The sequence below is a fragment of the Balaenoptera borealis genome (genome assembly GCF_965194805.1).
Source record: "Balaenoptera borealis genome assembly, chromosome: 12".
Lineage (NCBI taxonomy): Eukaryota > Metazoa > Chordata > Mammalia > Artiodactyla > Balaenopteridae > Balaenoptera > Balaenoptera borealis.
Genome location: NC_138869.1, coordinates 40,430,899 through 40,446,282, shown reverse-complemented (window position 1 = coordinate 40,446,282; position 15,384 = coordinate 40,430,899). Strand labels below are relative to the sequence as shown.

The following is a 15,384-nucleotide window of genomic DNA, read 5'->3' as shown; positions in this document are numbered from 1 at the left end:
ACGGGCTGGGCTGGGCTGGGCCCCAGGGATCTTGCTTCCCTCCCTTCTCCCTGCACTGCCATCACCCCTCTGCCCTGCAGACAACCTAAAGAAGCGCATCGCCAACATCAACCGCTACCTGACCTACAACCTCTACAGCAATGTCTGCCACAGCCTCTTCGAGAAGCACAAGCTGATGTTCGCCTTCCTATTGTGTGCCCGCATCATGATGAACCAGGGCAAGATCAACCAGGTGCGTGATGGAGGGGCGGCCAGTTCCTTGCTTGAAAACAGCCAGGAGGCCCTGGGTTAACTATGGCCCGGCAGCTCCTGTGCACGTCTTCTCAGAGCCTTGAGAGTGCTGGTGAGCACAGAGACAGTCCTGAGCCTACCAGCTCATGGTCTCATGAGCCCCAGGTATTTCGTGGTGCGTTGGAAAGCACTGAGAGTCACAGCCACCACTGCTTGAGCCCTCACCGTGTGCCGGGTGCTGGGATCACAGCTACCCTCTGACCTACCCCCACAAAACCCCTGGGAAGCAGAGTTCTGATTCTTCCTACTTTCCAAGTGAGGAAACAGAGGCTCAGAGAGGTCAAATCCTTTGCCTAAGGTCACACAGCCAGGGAAAGGGAAAGAGGTGACACTAACCCAGACCTGTGCAACTGCCACCCCCAAGGGGAACTCCATTTCTCTGGCTGAGGATGGTAGGGGAGGCACTGCTGGGTGGGGCGCTGGAGGCAGGCCTCAGGGCCTGGGCACTAGCCTCCCCTGTCCCTTGCCAGAGCGAGTGGCGCTACCTCCTGTCTGGGGGCTCTGTCCCTGTCATGAGTGAGAACCCTGCCCCGGACTGGCTGTCAGACCGGGCCTGGCGAGACATCCTGGCACTCTCCAACCTGCCGGCCTTCTCCTCCTTCGCCCTTGACTTCGTGAAGCACCTATCGGAATTCCAGGCCATCTTTGATAGCCCTGAGCCCCACCGGTGAGCTGGGACCCAGGGCACAGCAGGGTGGGCACATCCAGGGGCTGAGACCCAGGAACAGGCTTGCCCTGGAGCCTTCTCTGAGGGGCCACACAGGGTTGCCCTGCAGCTGTGACTACGTCTCTTCCATGCCCCCGGCCATGTACCCCTGGACACCCCATTCTCCCCTGCTGTCCAGCAAGCAGAGACCCTGTGGCCAGTGCCCTCCCACAGGTTGGCTCTCAGGGGGACGTGGGCACTGTTGCAGGGAGCCCTTGCCTGGCATCTGGGACCAGTACCTGGACCAGTTCCAGAAGCTGCTGGTCCTCCGCTGCCTACGTGGGGACAAGGTTACCAATGCCATGCAGGACTTCGTGGCCACCAACCTGGAGCCACGCTTCATTGAGCCCCAGGCAAGTGCTGTCAGCCAGCACCTGGGCTAATCCCCAGCCTGGGTCCCAGGATCCTGGCTGCACCTGGACAGACCACTTTGCAGCCTTGGTCAGGCCAGGATCCCTAGCCACCCCAAAAAGCTCTGAGAGGTTCCAGGTCCCACCAGGAAGCCCCTCTTGGATTACTCTGGGGGCCCCAGGACCCCCCTACCTCTCCCTGGTTGCCTGCCCCTGAGGAGAAGCTCTAGGTGGCATCTCTCCCTGCCCTGCAGACAGCCAACCTGTCATTGGTGTTCAAAGACTCCAACTCCACCACGCCCCTCATCTTCGTGCTATCACCTGGCACTGACCCGGCTGCCGACCTCTACAAGTTTGCCGAAGAAATGAAGTTCTCCAAGAAGCTCTCTGCCATCTCCCTGGGCCAGGGCCAGGTAAGGGCAAGGGGGTGGGGGAGAAGGGAGCTGGTGGGCTGGGCCAGCTGGTCCCCCACCACTCAGCACTCCTGTCCCCACAGGGCCCTCGGGCGGAAGCCATGATGCGCAGCTCCATAGAGAGGGGCAAGTGGGTCTTCTTTCAGAACTGCCACCTGGCACCGAGCTGGATGCCAGTCCTGGAGCGCCTCATTGAGCACATCAATCCCGACAAGGTACACCAAGGGAATACAGTACATCCATCCAGGACTGATAAGGCTAAATGAGATCGTCCCACAGAGCACTCAGCCAAGCCACCGGCACACGGCGCTCAGGAAGTGACATATGTAACACATATCAACTAGAGTAATCTTCCCAGTGGCCCCCTCAAGTTACTGCTACCAGTGACTCGCCCAAGGCCACCCAGCACAGACGGGTGACCCTGGGACTTGCCGAAGCCCATGTTCTTTACCAGTGGTCCGTGCAGCCTGGTCTGGCCCAGCCCAACCCAGGGGTGGAGTCAGGCTGAGGGTGGCCCAGGGTCCTTGGGTAGGAGGGAGCCTGGTGTTGGGGCAGCCACCAGGTACGGGTCTCAACGCTCACGTGGAGCGTGGCCACCAGGTGCACCGGGACTTCCGCCTGTGGCTCACCAGCCTGCCCAGCAACAAGTTCCCAGTGTCCATCCTACAGAACGGCTCCAAGATGACCATTGAGCCGCCACGCGGGGTCAAGGCCAACCTGCTCAAGTCTTACAGCAGCCTCAGCGATGACTTCCTCAACTCCTGTCACAAGGTGAGACACACTTGGCACCCCCAACCTGCCCCATCTCCATCCCCACCCTTCACGCCCCTCCGCCCCACCCCCACCTCCGACAGGTGATGGAGTTCAAGTCCTTGCTGCTGTCTCTGTGTTTGTTCCATGGGAATGCCCTGGAGCGTCGTAAGTTTGGGCCCCTGGGCTTCAACATCCCCTATGAGTTCACGGACGGGGACCTGCGCATCTGCGTCAGCCAGCTCAAGATGTTCCTGGACGAGTATGACCACATCCCCTACAAGGTGGGCTGGGGATGGGCTGAGGGTGGGGAGCTGGGTGCCTGTGGGGGCCTGACCTACCCACCCCGTAGGTCCTCAAGTACACGGCAGGGGAGATCAACTACGGGGGCCGCGTCACTGACGACTGGGACCGCCGCTGCGTCATGAACATCCTGGAGGACTTCTACAGCCCCGCCGTGCTCTTCCCCGAGCACAGCTACAGTGCCTCGGGCGTCTACCACCAGATCCAACCCACCTACGACCTCAACGTGAGCACACACCGGGGCCGTGCTTCAGGCGGCCTGCCAGGCTGGGGTCCTGGGGTGCCGTGAACACCTGGGTGCTGGGAGACTTGGCCCCTACCGGCCAGTAGCTCCTTTTCATTGATTGATCCATCCCACAAAGATAGCCCTGGAGCTCAGGTTCTGTGGGCAAACGACAACTCCCGCCTCTCAGCCCCTGCCCGAGAGGACTTAGTGAGGCTGGGAGGGGGCGGGCGGCTCCTCTGAGGCTGCCAAGTGAGGCAGTGAGGCGGGAAGCAGCCCAGACCACAGTCAGGGAGGGCTCCCTGAGGAAATGATGCTTCAGCTAAGATGTGTGAGGAGCAGGCAGGCGCTGGTGGAGCACCCCAGAGTGTGGGTCAGCAGTGTAAAGGGCCTGTGGCAGGAGGGGCTGTGACAGGTTTGAGCAGCTGAATGAAGAAGCAGGGAGCTAGGCAGCAGGGAGAAGTGGGCTAGGAGGGAGCAGAGGCCATGGAGTCCCAAGGGTAAGAGGGAGATGCGTAAAGCTTGCAACCAGGGGTGACGAGTAGGGGATGTGCTCAATTGGAGGGCTGTCCCGCAGGCTGGAGGTAGAGCAGGGCAGGGGCTTCAGTCGCAGCCCTCCTACCCTCCAGGGCTACCTCTCCTACATCAAGAGCCTTCCACTCAACGACATGCCTGAGATCTTTGGCCTGCATGACAATGCCAATATCACCAGTGCCCAGAATGAGACCTACACCCTGCTTGGCACCATCGTCCAGCTGCAACCCAAATCATCCTCTGCAGGTGGCCAGCGCCGGGAGGAGGTTAGTGGCAGCAGGGGAAAGGGCCCAGTGGTTGGGCAGGACCAGTCTCCTATCCACCATCATGCCTGTTCCCCTGTGGGAAGGAACTCGGCGCATGTAGAATTCTTTGCACCCACAGATAGTGGAGGATGTGGCCCAGAACATTCTGCTCAAGATGCCTGAGCCCATCAGCTTGCAGCGGGTGATGACCAAGTACCCTGTGCTGTATGAGGAGTCAATGAACACGGTGCTAGTACAGGAGGTCACCCGGTAATCCCCTGCCACCCCCAGCCCTGAGTCAGCAGGCCACTGGGCTGTAGAGAAATGACAGCAAAAGCTACACCAAGTGCTATAAACCCATTCTCTAACTCAGCCACATTTTTATTCCATTTTACAGATGAGCAAACCAAGGCCCAAAAAGGTTACATGACTTGTCTAAGGTCATACATTTACTAACAGCCAGAGCTGGAATTGGTACTCAGGCCACTCGACCCCCCTCTATGCTCTTAGCCCCTATATTCTGCCATTGTTTTTTTGTCTATGCCCTACAACTGGGGAGTGCGGATATGGCCACACGGCCCCAGACCACTGCCTTCCTCCTTACCACTGGCTCCACAGGTACAACCGGCTGCTGCAAGTGATCACACAGACGCTGAGAGACCTGCTCACGGCACTCAAGGGGCTGGTGGTGATGTCCTTGCAGCTGGAGCTGATGGCTGCCAGCCTATACAACAACACTGTGCCAGAGCTCTGGAATGCCAAGGCCTACCCATCACTCAAGCCGCTGTCCTCATGGGTCATGGACCTGCTGCAGCGCCTGGACTTCCTGCAGACCTGGATCTCCAAGGGCATCCCAGCCGTCTTCTGGATCAGCGGCTTCTTCTTCCCCCAGGCTTTCCTGACAGGCACCCTGCAAAACTATGCCCGCAAGTCTATCATCTCCATTGACACCATCTCCTTCGATTTCAAGGTCTGGACTCAGCCAGGGCCAGGTCAGGTGACAGGCTGGGGTGTGGCCCAGGCAGGAGGAACACGGAGGCCACAGCTGGCTGGCAGAATCAGGGGACCCCCGAGAGGGGGTTGGGGGACAGGGAGAGCCAGGATAGAAGAGACCGTAAGCCCCAGGGAAATCCCTAGGGGCAGAGCACAGACTGTAGGCTACCAGATGAAACAGCAGGTGAAGGGGGGAGGTAGGCAGAGCCCTCAGGAGGCAGCTGTGCCTCCTGACCCAAATCCTAACCCAGATTCTGGGTGTTTATATGTGAGGGGGCATCTGTGTGCCCACCACAGGTGATGCACCAGTCGGTATCAGAGCTCAAGACAAGACCCAAAGAGGGGTGCTTCATCCATGGACTGTTCCTGGAAGGTGCCCGATGGGACCCTCTGGCTTTTCAGCTGGCTGAGTCTCGGCCCAAGGAGCTATACACAGAGATGGCCGTTATCTGGCTCCTGCCAACACCCAACCGCAAGGTCCAGAACCAGGACTTCTACCTGTGCCCCATCTACAAGACACTGACCCGTGCTGGTATGGGGCCCAGGGCGGGGAGCCTACACCACAGGTGGGGGCCCAGGGTTGGGCCAGTTAGGCTGACCCAGGTTAGCTGAACAGGATGGCTGACAGAGGTCAGTCAGCACTCCTGAGACGGACTAGGCCAGGACAGAGCTGGGCCAGTAGTAGGCAAGGTGATGCCCAGGGGCTGGGCCCAGTCTGTGGGGAGTGGCCCCTGAGCTCACCATCCTCTTGCCTCCCTTAGCAGACCCACCTTGGGTCCTGGGAGCCCCAGCCTGCCCATGGAGGTTCAGAGGGGGTAACCGAGGCCTGGAGAGGTGGGGTGGGCCTGGGCTGGGTCCACAGGGAATGAGCAGGGGCATCAACTCTCCCATTCCCATCCTCAATCATCAGTGCAGTAACTGAGGGCAGGCCTGAGCCTTGGCCACACTCCCCAGACGGGCTTCCTCTTGGGTCAGGTCCCCTTCCTTGTTCCAAGCTCAGTCTGCCAAGTCCACTGCCTTTCTTTATACCCTGTTCCTGCCCTAGTTGAAGCAGACAACTTAACCTTCCCCCTTCTTGCCTGCTCTAGGAACACTATCAACCACAGGCCACTCCACAAACTACGTCATTGCTGTGGAGATCCCCACCGACCAGCCCCAGCGACACTGGGTAAAGCGTGGTGTGGCCCTCATCTGTGCCCTGGACTACTAGACCCAGACAGAAGGGCTGGGGCCATTAAAGTTGCATTTCCTAAGCAGTCCAGCTGAGCCTTAGCTGCTTACACCAGGCCCCCTCTGTAGAACCCACTGCCAGGGAAATCGTGGGGGTGAGAGGCTACAGTGGCCTCAAGAGAAAATGTGTTTAGCAGGGGGAAGAGTGGCACAGTTGGCAGTTTTGACCTGCAACAAGGGAAGAGAGGTGAGCCTTGCAAGGTCCCAGGGCCCCTCCAGGGACTGCGCACCAGGCAGGACTAGAGACAGAGGCGCCACCTCCACTGAGTCCCAACACCTCTCCAGGTTGCAAAGCTGTCAGATCTGGTGAAAGCCATGGCCCTCTCCTCCCACAGTACACCTTGCACACAACTCCTCTGGTTCCACAGCCCACCCAAAGCCCCTCCTCAGTTCAGACCCTAAGTCCCAGGCCTAGGGTCCCAAGAACCTCTGCCCCAGAAGGCTGAATGCCCGAGAATGCGCTCCCCTTACCTCTTTGGTCACACACAGGGCCCTGGGCCCAGGTCTGGTTAGGTCCTCACTCCCACCACAGCCCTGGCCTACAAACCTCAGGCCAGCAAGCACAGGAGGGCTCATTTTTTAGGAGAGTTTTATTCATTCATTAGTCCAATATTTACAGGGGCCAGAGGGGTCGGGCTATGCTTAGCGCAGAGAGGCAGCTGCCATGCCTGCCAGCTGCCCCCCACCCCGGTCACTATGTACACATAAGGGGCCCGCCTGGATCACCTTCAAAGCCACCTGGCAGAGGCCATGGGGCTATGTTTGGGGCCTGAGCTCCAGAGGCAGTGCTGGGCCCATTAGCCCTTGACATCAGGCCCTCTGGGAACATGGGGCTCCAACTGGTTGTCTTGGTCCTATTGTCCCCCACCCTGAGTGCCTTGCAGAAGCTGAGAAAGCTGGCATGGCAGGGAGAGCTGAGTGGTGCCAGCTTCCTGCAAGCAGCCCTGTCTCTGCTGTCTCTAAGAGGGAGACGTGGTAATACTGAGGGGTGGGCAGAGGCTCCTCTGAGCCCAGGAGCCCAAGGCAGGCCCCTTGCCAGGGCCACAACACTGAAGACAAAGAGCCTAGGGCCTTGCCACAGAGAGCAGTCTTACCAAGCCTGGCCAAAGCCAGGCCACCAAACAGCTCAAACACTTCTCTCTGCTCAGGCCATGGGACCCAAGCAGGCTGCTCACCCCACCCCCGCTGGAACACCCCACTCCCAGTCTAGCCCAGCAGCCAGGTCCCTGAGTTTGGAGCTCTCCCAGGAGGAATGAAGAGCAGACCTGGCTTCCTCGCAACAGGGACAACTGGGGCCAGAGCAGCAGGGCCCCCAGCTGTGACCCTGCAGGAGTGACCCTGGCCCTCCAGGATGACAGCTGTTAGGAGAGAACTCAGAGTCAGGAAGCTGACTATGTCAACACAGTGGTGGCAAGATGGGTTAGAGCCCAGAAAAATAGACGTCTCTGTAGGTAAAATATATATTCTGCTGCCCAGGCAGAAAGGCCAGGTCCTGCCACTCCACAGCCGGCTGTGGAGGAAGCTGCAGCACCTCCCTGTGCCCCAGCTCCTGCTTCCAGAGCATGACGGGGCAGCCCTGCCCTGGCAGGCACTAGGGCACCGTGCAGAGAATCCTGGCCTGGCTCCTATTCCCAGGGTCTGGGCTCTCTGACTGGAACTATTCGGTAATACTGGGAAGAGGGGGAGTGGGCCAGGGGAGGGCCCTGGTGAGGGCTGTGTGGCAAGAGTGAGCGGCAGGGTCAGGGCCAGCAGTCCTCACTGGCGCTTGGCCTTGTAGGGGCGTGAGCGTTTCCGCCGGTCAGGCTTCCGCTGCTTGTGGAGTCGGCCAATGCTGACCCCCTGGCGCCGCCGCACCGAGATGTTCTGCTCCACCAGGTTGGCCAGCATGCCTGTGGAGAGGTGCAGGCCCTTGAGTGGGTGGCTGGATGCCCGGCAGCCACGCGCTCAACTGGCCACGGCCTCCGGTCAGAAGCTGAGGCTCTCTCGGCGCCCCCTGAGACTACAGTCTGCTCAAGCCCCGGCAGAGGCCTGAAGGAGGGGGCCTGAGGGCCAGGGCTCTGAGCGGGGCATGCCAGGTAAGGTGCAGCAGCGAGACCCCTCACCTTCCTGAGCCAGCATGGAGATGAAGGTGCAGATGAACTCATCGTAGTTGTGGGTTCTTCTCTGGTCGTCGATCTGTGGGAGAGAAGAGTGAGGACATGAGGATGCTGCAGCATCTCCCCAGAGCAGCCACCAGCTGACCCCAGCAGGTCGCACCTCTGGGAAGACAGGCGGGCAGAGGACCAGGCAGCTGGAGAGAGGGCCCACCTTGAACTTCTTCCTCTTCTCCACCTCTTCCTTGAGGCAGGCCTCATAGTTTGCAATCTCAGCCTCCACACACTTCAGCAGTGCCAGCAGCTCCTGCCAAAACCCAGCAATTGCACCCGTGGTGGGGGGGGGCTGGCCAGCACCAAAGCCCCACTACCAGCAGGCAGCTAGAGGCAAGGACGAGCAGCCAGAGTCCCTGGAGCCTATTGAGGCCCCTGCCGCCACCCGACCCAGACAGGCTTCCTGGCACCTGGCTTCAGCCACCACCCTTCACACCAAAATTCCAACTAGGAACCCAGCACCTGGGCAGCAGTGCCCTAGGCCCTTCCCTTGTCAGTATTACAAGAGAAAGCTGCAGAGGAGCTCACCTTGGGTGAGTACTTCTCCCCACTCAAGGGCTCACTAGGCCTGACCAGCCCAGGCTTCTCTCTGCTGTCCACAGCCTCCACCACCTCTTTCTCCTCTGGGCTACCAGACCCCTGGCTGCCTTGGCTCGGTCTGATAGAAGGTGAGGAACCCTTCCCACTCTCTGGGAAGAGAAGGCACGAGAAGACCCATCAGAGTGCAGGACACGTGGTGGTCACTTGGCCACCTCCCTCCTCAGTATGCCACTGGGAGGCCAGTGAGCCAGCCCAAGGCCCACCTGTCAGTGCCAGGGGACTCAGCACACCGTCCTCAGCCAGGTGCAGCAGGCCCGTGCTGATGACAGGACCCAGGTCGCGTACAGCACGATTGTAGCGTATGCAGTCAACACGCAGCAGGCTGTCATCCTCTCCAAAAAGCACCTTGGAGATGTGGGAGGTGACGGGGCTAGAGGGCCGCGTGGGGTTGGCGGAGCGGATAGGCGAGCGTAGTGGCGAATTGAAAGCGCTGCCGATCTCAGAGGCTGTGTCAGTGCTCTCATTGCTGGGGGTGGGCGAGGGCTGTGAGTGCGTGGGCACTGCCACAGCCGGACTCCCGGCCCCGCTGCTCGTCTTGATGGACAGAGGAATTGAGAGGTCTTTCTGGGACTCTTTGAGCTTCTCGGCCAAGACGTTGATGGTGTTGGGCTGCAGCACCGACAGCTGCCCATCCCCAGAGCCACTCAATGGCCCCGGTTTCCCCGGCCCCTTTCGCTTATACCTGTGGGGCCCAAGGAAAGGTAAGCCAAGGGAATGGGCCAGGTGACCACGTTCAGCAACGCCCAGAATGACCTGAACACATCTTTGCCTCCAGGGACTGACCCTGAAGCTCCAGCAGCCTGACCTGGCCATGCCAAGCCTGGCACGCTGAGCTACGACAGCTGCAGCCAGGTGTCCTCAAAGGACACCTCCTCTATTCCAGCTGTCTCACTTCTGGCCTTTTGCCAATGCCGGTTCTTCCAGCAAAGATATCCCCCACCCCATCTCTCAAGGCCTAGACAAAAGGCCTTGATGTCTGGTTAAATGTGCACAGCCCTCGCCCAAGCCCTCCAAAAACTTCTTGGGACCTGGAATCGGCCCCTTCACGTCAGCCTCCCCAGGGCCCTGCACTCAGCAGGCATTCAGCATTATCTGCTGAACGGCATTTTCTGGGCTGGAAGATTCAAGATAGGATCTGCAGCACTCAGCCTCCAGCCTTACAGAGCTGGGGCTGACCTGATGGCGGAGTTGGTGTTCTGCACGTCATCCTCCTCGTCATCCTCGTAGTCGTCCTCATCGTCTGAGTACTGCTGGGGTGGGCGGACTGGAACTCGGCTGCGGCCCACACCTGCTGCCAGGTCTTCCTCCTCCTGGGGCAGAGACCCAGGGCGGCCATGAGCCAGGCTGGAGACAGCAGCCACAGCCAGGAAGCCAACATGGCTCTCCAGGTTCAGTCCACTGAATCCCTCCAGGTGCTCCAGAGCCCACCCACACTACCTGCCTACATAGGGCTTCTAGGAGAAACAGAGTGCCCTGAAACACCTGCATTTCTTTTGCCAGTAGAACCCAACCCATAGAGCTGAATCCAACCCCATGCCCTAAACATTTAGCCCCACAGCCATGAGACAGAGTTTAAAGTCAGAGGAGCTCTCTCTGCTTCCCTAAACCCCTGCCATCATAGGGGCTTCTGAGTATCAGATAGAGGAACCTGGATACCTAGGCCCTGACAGAAGGCGAACACCAATGAATCACCTGAGGAAAGTGCCTGTTGCAACCTCTCAAAAGAATCCTGGAGGGAATCCTCCCAGCTTACCTGCATGGGGGACTTGGCATAGTTGTGATTGTCCAGAAAGGCTGGCAGCCGCTGGACGATAGGAGTGGGGTTTGGGGGAACCCCATTGATGCTGCTCCCTGGAGGCTTCACCACCAGCTTGGGTTTGCTGGGAGGGCTGTGGGTCGGGGCTTGTGGGCACGAACCAGCCACCTCCTCCGCACCATCTGAGAGGGCGAGGGGCATGGGCAGGACTTTCAGCCAGACCCTCAAGAAAAGCTGTCCTCAGCCCACTGTCTCCCCAGTCCTGGGGCGCAGCACTGCTCCCCTTCCCTTCTCAGAGAAGAACAGCAGAGACAGCTGATAGGTGGAGAGTCAGCAAGCTCTAAGTCATGGGGCCACAGTGAGGCAGGAAAAGGATGAGATGAAAAAAAGGAGGCAGAAAGAAAAAAACTTCTAGAGAGGCTAGAAAGGGAATATACATTAAGGAGAAGGCTTGGGGGACTGTGGTAATGGCAGCCCTTTCCAGGTGCCTTTGTTTAGGGAGGGACTGCTCTTCCTCCATGTTCCGAGGGGAGAGGGCTGTAGGCACCAGGCTTCAGACCTCCTGCAGGAGCCTCTGAACCACTGCCCAAGTGCCTCCATAGAAAAAGACTTGCTCTGCTTGGGGTGGCTCTGAGGCCCATGAGAGGCTCCAATACCTGTGTGGGTGCCCTCAGAGGCCGCTGGGGCCCTGCTTGTTTCCAGGGCCAGAGGGGACTTGCTGCAGACTGGTTTGGTCTCTTCAGGCAACTGTGACTCTTGAGACTTGTGGGTCTGAATCAGCTCTGGCTGCGTTACCCTAATCAGCTGAAATCAAAATCCAAGGTGCAGAGGAGTGAAGGCAGACCCTAGCTTCTACCTTGGACAGCTAAGGGCCTTGGCTCTACTCACTCACTTAAAGGGAAATAAAACAGCCAAACCTCCTTTCAGAGGCTATTCTCCCCCTCCCCACGCCAAGTCCCATCACCTTTCCCACAAAGGGAGCAAAGGAAAGGAGTGGTTAATTGAAGCCCAGATCCACAATAGAGAGTAATGTGGCAATCAGACACAGACGCCCCAGTGGAGGGGAGGAGTGGGTGGCTGGGCTGGGCAGGGCCTGGGCAGGAGGGGTACCCACCTGCTGCAGGGCCTCCAGTACTGTCTGACGGTTCACCTTCAGCACGTGCAGCCTGGCCTCATACTTGATCCTGCGGTCGGGCACCACCGCCATCAGGTTGAAGCGGATGTCATGGTAGGGCTCCCTGCAGTCACAGCCGTGGCCGTGAGAGCAGCTCTCACCCTGGCCCCGCCATCAGGTTGAGGCAGATCTCCTGGCAGGGCTCCCTGAAGTCACACCTGCAGCCACAGGTACAGGCCCCACCCCAACAGGCGGGCAGCAGCTGGCCATGCACACCAGGCACCTGAGTTGGTGCCTTCCAACAAGCTGCGTGAGGGGCCTGTCAGGAAGTGAGCCAGCACACGTGGGCCACCCAGGGCTCCACCAAGGCCTGCCCCTCCCCAGGCTATCCTGAAGCAGGCCACACGCAGCCTGAGTGGGAAATAGGGCAAGGAGTTGGGAGCACAAGATCTAATCCTGATCTTGCCAGATTCATCACGTGGCCTTGCACAAGCCATCTGGACTCTCTCTGCCTTGGTTCCCTCTTCTGTGTCCCTCCCAATGGGGGCACAGCTCCAGAAGGTAGGGCAGGCACAGGGCCCTTACCCTGCAGTGGCGAGGCCGATACGCTCCATGATGACCCTCCGGGCCTTGTCTGTCCACTCCTCATCCTCCCCCCAAGGCCCTGGGGAAACCAAGACAAGGAGTCAGTAGGTAGGAAGCCCTGAGCTCGGGCAGGCCAGGAGTTGGAAGGATGATGGAGAGCAGGTGACCCAGAGAATCAGGGGCTAGTTGGGCAATGCAGTACAGGGTGCCATCCTGCCAGAACCACATGTCTTCAAGACACCCCCGCCCCACCACGCCCCACCACTGGGTCCCAAGCGCTTGAGGACCCTGAGCCCCACCTCCTTAGGAGGTAAGCAGAGAAATCCAATGGGCCCCCAGCTCAGAGTGCCTACCATGGTCAATGGGGTAAACCTTCAGCCCATCCAGCTCAAAAAGCCGGCCTGTGATAGGCACATAGCTGACAAAGTGGAATGCCTCCATGGTCCGCACGGCACTAAGGCCATTCTGCTTCTCGGGGAGATGGCGTGGCTCAGGCCTGGGGAAGGACACAGTCAGTGCCCAGAATGGTACAACCCCCTTCCTTGCCCCCACCCCCATCAGTTCCCACAGCTCCCACACACCTGGCATGGCTATTATGTGCCTTGGCCAACTCTGGAGCATTGCCAATCGCATATCCTTTGCTCTAGAGGGAAGAAAATAAGGCCACATCAGAGCAACTTTTCAGGTGGGCCTCGGGTGGGAAACAGCTCAGGAGAACAGGCCTGGGGGCATTCCAGGAACTTGAAGCACAGGTGGCCTCTCCTGAAGGCCTAGTGGGGGCAGGAAAGAGCTCTGGAGCCCCCAAAAGATGGGCTGTACTGGCCTTGCATGGTAATCAGTGGACACTGGACAACAACATTGCCTGATAAAGTCCTAATAAGGTGTCACTTAAGGAATGTTCCTCTCTTCCCCAGGTCTGTCTCCTTTTCTGACAATTGGGCCTTAAAAAAAAAGTTGACTTACACAATTAATTTACAGGTCAAATATAATGTAAATATCATTTGAAAAAGCCTCATAGTGCCAAATGCCGTGTGGTGGCATTATCAGTGGCAGATCTGGTGGTCACATCTGCCTAGTCAGCTGAGTCAGGATCAAGGCACTGTGGCCTACCTCAGGGCTGAAGCCTTTGGTAAAGTCCTTCATGCGACTCAGGGTGGGCCCCAGGTCCACATTGCTGCAGTTGAGGAGCACGCTCAGCAGGGCATGAGTGGCACAAGAGTTGGGGATCAGCTGTGAAACAAAGAACAGTCACCCATCCACAGCATCCCTCACCCCAAGCCCATACTCATCAGGAATGGGGACCCAGAGAGAGACAGTCATGTCTGGACAATCCTCATCAGCTCCCCTCATCTTTACCCAACATTTGTTCATTCAACTAAGTACCCATCAGAAGTCTGGGGACATGGAGAATGGACTCAGACATCACCCTCCTCTAAAGAGACTCCCTTTTTTAGTGAATAAGAGCTCAGTTCCTTCTGCCTTCCCCCACTTCCACTTGCCAAGCGAAGAAAACGGCAGCATCCCACCCTCCAGAAAGAACACAGAGCCCAGCAGACCTGGTGGGCAAAGAACATGTTATTCACAATATCATCATCAATCACAGATGTATCATCCACCAAGGTAGAGACCTTGCGACGGGATCGGCGCTCTTCGATCCATTTGAACAGGAAGATGAATCCATACACGGGGCTGGGGAAAGTAAGGGACAGAGCTAGACCAGTCAAGTGGGGGAAGGCAATCTGCATTCCCTTTCCTCTCCCCTATTCCTTTGCACTGTGTTACCACTCAGGTGCCCTTCCTGTGATCCCACCTCTCCCTTGGCTTCTTCCCAACGCTGCCCAAAGCGGCCCTGAGCCCTCGGACCCCAGGAGCCCACTGCAGGCAGAGTCAAGCATCAGCCTCTGGCTGTGATGTTCCAGGAGTCGCCCAGTATCCTTATGAAGTCTATGGTTCTGGGATAAGAAAAGCTGGAACGATGGCTCAGGACCGGGTAGGAACAGAAAGTAAGGCGAGAACAATAAATGTGATGAGGAATTTAAACACTAATTCTCACTTGTGAAGCCCAGGGCCTGGGCCCCAGTGCAATCAGGGAAGTTAACGAACACCCATATCAGTCCCTTCTTTCCTGGAGGGAAAGAAGCAGACTTCTCCGTTTAGTCACTGTAGCAGTTCCTCCACACCTCTGTTCTGTAGGACCACCAAGACAAGACCCTGACCTTGGTCACCCAGGAGAGTCCTTGTCAGATGCCACAAACCAACCAATCAATATGAGACCCCTGTGTGGGGATTAAAACCACCGGCACATGGGCACAGTAAAGCAGTCATTAATAAGTTACAGCTGCACAAAAGGCACAGTGTGACCTGAGTCAAGAGAAGTGGGTTTCTGGCTGGGAGGCCACAAAAAGCAGATGAATTTAATCCAAGAGATGGTTAGAATTTGTATTGGGAGGAAGAGGTTACCACATAAAGGGAAGTGCTGAGGGAAAACTGGGAAAAACAAAAGCACAGCACCAGCTTCATCAGGAAGGCACCCAAAGAGGAGGGATGCTTCCTTATACGAGATTTTACAATTTGGAGCCCTGATACTACCTCCCTTGAGGAGCAGTCTCTCCCGAGTCCCTCCCTAGCCCTCGGGGTGTAAGGGGCGGCCGAAGCCACGCCGCGTGCCAAGCCACTCACCCCTGGCATTTGCTCTGAAGGTCATAGATCTCCTCCACCTGCACCCCTTTGACACCTGCGATCAGGTAAGGAAAGAAGTCGGGAAGGGTAGCCTCTGGCTGTGGAGCGATGGCCCATGAGTGGGCCCCCACAGCCTGGTTCCGGCGCGTAGGAGAGGCTCTTACCGAAATCTTCCACCAGGAGGGTGAAGAGGCCTGGGTGGGGCGACAAGAGGAGCGGGTAGTGGTCAGAAAGGCGCGTCTCGGACCCACCCGGCCTCCCCAGCTCCGGGCCTGCCCGGTCCCCTCCTCACCAGGGTCGCTCTCCAGCTCCAGCCAGCCCTTATTCATCTTCCCGCGGAGCGGCCCCTCAGCGCCATGTCCAGGCCCTCCCGACCCACCGCCGCCCCCCGCCGGGAGCCCCCGCCGCCCCCGGGGCCCCTAGCCCCACACACAGACAACGGGCCCCGTCGCGTCACCCGCCCGC

At 58.5% G+C, this 15,384-nt stretch overlaps 2 protein-coding genes across 7 annotated transcripts in view; one reads left to right on the top strand and one right to left on the bottom strand.

The window, feature by feature from the left end:
* DNAH1 (dynein axonemal heavy chain 1) overlaps window positions 1-6,064 on the top strand; it is an 84,017-nt gene extending 77,953 nt beyond the window's left edge. Inside the window, exons 65-77 of the mRNA XM_082348268.1 lie at window positions 81-232; window positions 762-958; window positions 1,206-1,350; window positions 1,602-1,760; window positions 1,844-1,975; window positions 2,361-2,531; window positions 2,615-2,794; window positions 2,863-3,039; window positions 3,666-3,836; window positions 3,955-4,085; window positions 4,434-4,812; window positions 5,106-5,340; window positions 5,897-6,064. Coding sequence (XP_082204394.1) covers window positions 81-232; window positions 762-958; window positions 1,206-1,350; window positions 1,602-1,760; window positions 1,844-1,975; window positions 2,361-2,531; window positions 2,615-2,794; window positions 2,863-3,039; window positions 3,666-3,836; window positions 3,955-4,085; window positions 4,434-4,812; window positions 5,106-5,340; window positions 5,897-6,018 — 2,351 coding nt within the window. The 3' untranslated portion in view covers window positions 6,019-6,064. The remainder of the gene's footprint in view (window positions 1-80; window positions 233-761; window positions 959-1,205; window positions 1,351-1,601; window positions 1,761-1,843; window positions 1,976-2,360; window positions 2,532-2,614; window positions 2,795-2,862; window positions 3,040-3,665; window positions 3,837-3,954; window positions 4,086-4,433; window positions 4,813-5,105; window positions 5,341-5,896) is intronic.
* A 546-nt stretch (window positions 6,065-6,610) lies between these two features.
* Window positions 6,611-15,357, bottom strand: BAP1 (BRCA1 associated deubiquitinase 1). Of its 6 annotated transcripts, none has more exons than XM_082348173.1 (17): window positions 15,212-15,357; window positions 15,084-15,113; window positions 14,920-14,974; window positions 13,869-13,929; window positions 13,351-13,470; window positions 12,822-12,883; window positions 12,594-12,736; window positions 12,241-12,319; window positions 11,656-11,779; window positions 11,198-11,345; window positions 10,539-10,723; window positions 9,947-10,095; window positions 8,989-9,467; window positions 8,714-8,874; window positions 8,295-8,438; window positions 8,141-8,213; window positions 6,611-7,927 (listed from the first exon to the last, which is right to left on the bottom strand). In XM_082348173.1, the coding sequence occupies exons 1-17, from the start codon at window positions 15,246-15,248 to the stop codon at window positions 7,794-7,796; spliced, it is 2,184 nt and encodes a 727-aa protein (XP_082204299.1). In that variant the 5' UTR covers window positions 15,249-15,357; the 3' UTR covers window positions 6,611-7,793. The 6 variants fall into 6 exon arrangements, with proteins under 6 accessions (XP_082204299.1, XP_082204296.1, XP_082204297.1 ...); XM_082348170.1 differs by having other exon boundaries at window positions 13,797-13,929; window positions 15,212-15,356; XM_082348171.1 differs by having other exon boundaries at window positions 9,962-10,095; window positions 13,797-13,929; window positions 15,212-15,355.
* Window positions 15,358-15,384: the final 27 nt, after the last annotated feature.

Coding starts and splice junctions, on each gene's coding strand:
- BAP1 (XM_082348170.1), bottom strand. CDS start 15,248: ATGAATAAGGGCTGGCTGGAGCTGGAGAGCGACCCTG. Junction 11,780..12,240: donor ATCGGCCTCGCCACTGCAGG/GTAAGGGCCCTG, acceptor CTGTGACTGCAG/GGAGCCCTACCATGACATCC. Junction 10,724..11,197: donor CTCTGAGGGCACCCACACAG/GTATTGGAGCCT, acceptor TCGCCCTCTCAG/ATGGTGCGGAGGAGGTGGCT.